General features: G+C 32.5%; 1 protein-coding gene across 1 annotated transcript in view; it reads left to right on the top strand.

Moving 5' to 3' along the window:
- LOC133335133 (limbic system-associated membrane protein-like) overlaps positions 1-2,806 on the top strand; it is a gene marked incomplete at its 3' end in the record, with an annotated part of 38,363 nt that extends 35,557 nt beyond the window's left edge. The window contains exons 4-6 of the mRNA XM_061543437.1: positions 902-1,115; positions 2,338-2,595; positions 2,667-2,806. Of these exons, the coding sequence (XP_061399421.1) occupies positions 902-1,115; positions 2,338-2,595; positions 2,667-2,806 (612 nt within the window). The remainder of the gene's footprint in view (positions 1-901; positions 1,116-2,337; positions 2,596-2,666) is intronic.
- Between the last annotated feature and the right edge of the window lie 3,194 nt (positions 2,807-6,000).

The following is a 6,000-nucleotide window of genomic DNA, read 5'->3' on the forward strand; positions in this document are numbered from 1 at the left end:
TGTGTTGTGCCACAAAAACTTGAAAATTCATTTGTGTCAATAAAAATCTTTCAATAAAACATTGTACATACCATGGCACAATAAATGGGTATGAATAAATTGGTATCAATGTGGATAATTTCTACTTGTATTCGATGTGCAATGTTGCCAACCATGTTAAATATTAGATGGAAAATTTGACAGATAATCGAGACAAAAACAAATATTTTTGTTTTAGTACATCACCTCATTATTGCATCATGGTACATTAGATTTTTATCGATTTCTGACGGTCCACCAAAAACAAAAAGAAATAATATCTTTTACATCTCAATCAAAAAATTATTGTTACCAACTATTAAATAAATCCCTAACAAATCTTTGCGGATGCATTCAATTAAAATTTGAGAGGAATGGAATGAGAGTTTAATATTCCGTACGACTTCTATAATAAAATTGTTCGCATATTATCATGAAACAGCTGAGTAAAAGAACACCTGGGTAAACATCTGACATTACTTGAAAATTCATTTGTGTCATTTATCATTTTTATAAATAAAAATCTTCCAATAAAACATCGTACATATCATTATCTAAATATTGCTATTATAAAATAATTACAGAAAAATCAATTTATAGATCTCTATATATATGTTTTAATGTCAGATTTTTATCGACAAAAACGAATAAAATTTTATATCTCAATCAAAAAATTATTGTTACCAACTATTAAATAAATCTGTCTATAGATTCCTAACAAATCATTTCAGCTGAATTAAATTAAAATTTAAATCAATGTTCGGCATTTGTTATACCCTTCACCACACTGTGGTACAGGGTATTATTTTTCCATAATTTCGTGACAAAATTTCACATTTTTATAACACCTCAACATGTTTATTAATTACTTTTTTCTTTCAAGAAGGTCTCCTGGATACGAAAACGAGATTTACACATCTTAACAGTCGGCATTCTGACCTACACAAATGATCAACGATTTCAATCGCTACACACTGAGGGATCCGATGAATGGACACTGCGTATATCATCACCCCAGCCAAGAGATTCGGGAACCTATGAATGTCAGGTGTCAACGGAGCCGAAAATTAGCCAAGGATTCCGGCTAAATGTAGTAGGTAAGTTAACGATAAATAGAGAACATCCAACGGTATTTACAATAGATCTTTTTACCGAGTTCACCTCATTTATGATGATTTATTTGGCATATGTTCAAGAAATTGACAATATAAAACGGCATATACATTGGAACTTTTTACCGGGTTAACCTACTTTATGAGGATTTATTTGACATATATGCAAATTGACAATTGAAACCCACTTCGTTAACGAAATCCGGTTAAATGTAAACGTATTATAAACCCACTTGGTTAACGAATGGCACAATAAATAGGTATTCCATTTAACGCTGACGATTAGATTAACTGTCTAAGTGCATATTTTCTACCACCTTGGTTTTTACCACGACACAATGAATAGGTAGTCCATTTAGCCCAGCTGATGTCTTGATTAACTGTCAAAGTGGGTAACTTCTACTTGAATTCGATGTGTTGCCAACTATTTGAAATATTATATGGAAAAATTTGACAGATAATCGAGACAAAAACAAAGGTTGTTGTTGTGATACATCACCTTATTATTGCATCATGGTTTCTACAAGAATTCGATGTGCAATGTTGCCAACCCTGTGAAATATTACTAAAAAAATTGACGGATGGCCGGACAAAAACAAATATTTTTGTTTTGATAATTCACCTTATTATTGCATCGTGATTTTTAATATAGGTTAAACATAATTTGTTTTTAAAACGTAAAGAGGACTTCCATATATTGCTGTGTTCTCATACTTTTAATAGTACTAGCGGAAATGTCAAAATAGTACAAAACGCGACACAATCAATAGGTACTCCATTTGTCGCAGCTGACTATCTTATTAACTGTCAAAGTGTGTAGTTTATACTTGAATTAGATGTGCAATGTTGCCTACCATGTGAAATATTACTAGAAAAAAATTACAGATTGTCGGGACCATGATACGATAATTAGGTGATGTACCAAAACAAAAATATATGTTTTTTTCTTGCAACACGGTTGGCAACATTGCACAACGAATTCGAGTAGAAATAAAGTACTTTGACAGTTAATCGAGACATCATCTGCCATAAATGGACTGCCTATTTATTGTGTCAAAAGCCGATGGCTTTACTAGATATTTCTAAGGTCTTAAAGTTATCCCTTCATCTTCTTATTTAAATAAATTTCTACAATAAATTTTTAATTTGGTATTTCCGTGAAAAAAAAAAAAACAAAAATTAATTACTTATTTTTTTTTTCTTACAGTCTCTCGTGCTAAAATTCTTGGTAATCCAGAGCTATTCATTAAAAGTGGCAGTGACATTAACCTGACATGTTTGGCAATGCAATCACCGATACCACCCTCATTTATCTATTGGTACAAGGGCAAACGTTTAATGAACTATTCACAGCGTGGCGGCATTAGTGTAATAACCGAAAGGACAACGCGCACCAGTAAACTTTTAATATCGAAAGCAACACCAGCTGATTCGGGAAATTATACATGTTCGCCAAGTAGTTCAGGTACGGTATAAAATAATAAAAAAACGCAATTTTGGGCAACAATTTATGACTCCATTGTTATTTCTTTTCAGATTCGGCGTCAGTGGTGGTACACGTTATCAATGGTGAACATCCCGCAGCCATGCAACATGGCAATAATAGTGCTACAACACTTATACCCTCCTATCGACGACGTCGAACACTGTCAACCACATCATTCACCGGTGGTGCTGTGGGACAGCTGGCATCATTATATTTCAATATATCAAAAGTTTATAGCGTTTTATGGTCGATAATTGATTTTATGATTGCAACAAATTGTTGTTTAGTTATTTTCGGTATCTGTCTGTCACAACGACTAGTGCACACAAGTGGTCGTTCAAATCATTGGCTAAATAGGTGACTGTAAACGGGTCAATGTTATGAAATTGACTGTTCGGTCTGGACCGAATCTAATGCAAGGCCGCCCATTACATTCAGCATTAAGATCAATAATGACATCAAGAATAACAACAACAACAAAAAAACAGCAAAACCATTATCATCCGTATCGTTGATAGTAGACGAAAGGACATGGGCACTATCCATAAGCAACAACAAAATAAGTGATGATGTTGGAGGCAAAGAAAATGGATGGCTTTTTTTGCTCGTTCGATGTAAAATCGATTGCAGCATTAGATCGGTATTATCGTTTTTTTTTTAGTTTTATATTCTAGACAAGAGATAAAAGAGGGAAAAGAAGTTGGCAACGCGAATAACAGCAATGAGTGTACACTACTATTAGGGATATACAAATCGACTTTCGTCTTAAGGATTTATGGATTTTTGTAACGAAAAATAAAATAATTTAAATTATTTTAAATTGACTGGATTCAACTTATTATCAAATAATTCCAACACACGAAAGTCGAAAATCCATTCCCTGTCATGGATTATTATCAACATCATTGGCATCATCATCCTCATTTTTATCATACAAACTAGAACAATAGCAACTGGGGTTTCCACCTAAATGCTGATGCAATGGGTTCCAGGCATTAGATCCACAACAGCAGCAGCAACAACAACAACTAATTAAAATTGTGTATGCAAAATATAATAAAGAAATCGTCGTCGTCGTCAAAGAGACAGAAAGTAAACTTTGCATTTGTTTATATTGTTCATAGTTATTAATTATTATTATACTATTATTATTATAAATAAGTAAGTTTAAAGATTTTAATTATGTATAACATAATATTAAGTAGATAAAAGTAAAAATGAAACAAACAAAACCCTAAAGAGAGAAAAAACCAGAATGCTAATATTTCCAAATGGTTTTCATTTTCGTACCAATGCTATATAAGTTCAGTAGAATGATTTCCAAACCAAAAAAAAAATATTTAAAAAGAAAAATATAAAGTTTTCTAATATTTTTGTTATTTTTATTTTTGGGTTTGACTTCACTTGGAATTTAAGTTACAATTAAGGTAACGGGTTCATAATCAATGCGAAACAACCTGGGAATCTTAATTATGACTACGTACCTATGAAATAATAGACATGTGGACATGTTTAGTCACTATTATTCATTTCATAATCATTCACCTAAACTTATATAGTAATCATTTTAATGAATATAATAAATAGACTTAAACAAAAAATTCATACATATGATAAGGTACGAAAATAACACCACAAAATAATAATAATAAATAATTATAATAAAAACTAAGTAAAGCGAATATATAGGGAGTTTTTTTTATGATAAATTAAAAAGCAAGGTAAGTTTTCGTGGTTCGGGAATATTGCTAATTATACCCTTCACCACACTGTGGTACAGGGTATTATGTCTATGTGCATATGTTTGTAACAGGCAAAAGGAAACGAGATAGACCCATGGTTCCTTTTGAGAATATGCATAGAATCACTTTCTGAGTCGATTTATGCATATCCGTCCGTCCTTCTGTCTGTCCATGTTAAATTGTAAACAAAGTACAGGTCGCATTTATCATCCTTATTTGGCCCAAGGACGAACCCTACAAAAATTGGGAAAATCGGTTCAGATTTAGATATAGCTCCTATTTTTCGTCCGTTCGGTTCAGATTTATATATAGCTTCTATATATATTTTTGTCCGATTCAAGGTAAATGGTGCACCAATGTCCTTAAATATCTTTCGATATGCACGAAATTTGGCACAGCATACTGAGTTAAGCCTGGAATGATGTGTGCTAAGTTCCGTGAAAATCGGTTCCGATTTAGATATAGCACGCATATATATTTTCGTCCGATTTAAGGAAAATGGTGTACCAAAGTCCCTAAATATCTTTCGATATGCACGAAATTTGGCATGTCTGCTGAATAAAGTCTAGAATGATGTGTGTTATGTTTCCTGACAATCGGTTTAGATTTAGATAAAGCTCCCATATATATTTTCTTCCGATTTTAGGTAAATGGTGCACCACAGACCCTATATATTTTTCGATTTGCACGAAATTTGGCACAGCATAATGAACTGGGTCTAGAATAATGTGTGTTAAGTTTCCTAAAAATCGGTCCAGATTTAGAATAGCTCCCAAATACATTTTCGTCCGATTTAATGTTTATGGTACACGAAAGTCCATATATATCTTTCGTAATGAACTTAGTATTACCTATAAGTTAGATATTAATGCTGCACCGAATTCCCCAGGTGGGTCCGATTGGCACAAAATTTTGCACAACTTTTTGAAGTTATTATGAGATGACGTGTGGCAAGTTTTGTTGAAATTGATTCAGCTTTAGATATAGTTAATATAAATAGTTCCCTCAGATTTTAAGTAAAATGTGTACCAAAGACCCAAAATTATATAGTTTATATGTGGAAAGTTTTATTGAAATCGGTTCAAATTTGGATAGAGCTACCATACACTAACTAAATGAAGCTACCGATTTTAACTAAATGATGCACCAAGAACTCAAAATGAGGCCGATATTCTGTGACAAGATTCGATGAAATCGGCCTAGATTTCGATATAGTATAGATTGCAGAAAGATATGTTTATGGGACAATTTCATTTTACTGATCCTTCAAAAATGCGACGTCTGTTAAAATTCATCTGTTGAATATACCAAAAGTGGTAAAGGGTATCATATAGTCGGCCCCGTCCGACTTTACTATTTTCCTTACTGTTTTAATATTGTATTTGATAAAGTGGCAATTTACAAAGTGTAACAGGTTGTCTTAGGGTGTATATTATACGGCATAATAAACCAATTTTAAAGGATTTGACACATTTAACGTTATTAGGTTCTCATTTACCTGAAATCGGATGAAACATATATTTATCTATATCTGAGTCATTTTTGACCAGCATTATTCGGTACGTATGCACAAAATTTCGGAATTATATATGGAAGCTATGTCCAAGTATGAACCGATTCAAACCAAACCAGTAAGAAGAGT

Source organism: Musca vetustissima, unplaced genomic scaffold (assembly GCF_032173495.1).
Source record: "Musca vetustissima isolate MV318-11 ecotype Yass unplaced genomic scaffold, APGP_CSIRO_Mvet_v1 utg101315, whole genome shotgun sequence".
NCBI classification, from domain to species: domain Eukaryota; kingdom Metazoa; phylum Arthropoda; class Insecta; order Diptera; family Muscidae; genus Musca; species Musca vetustissima.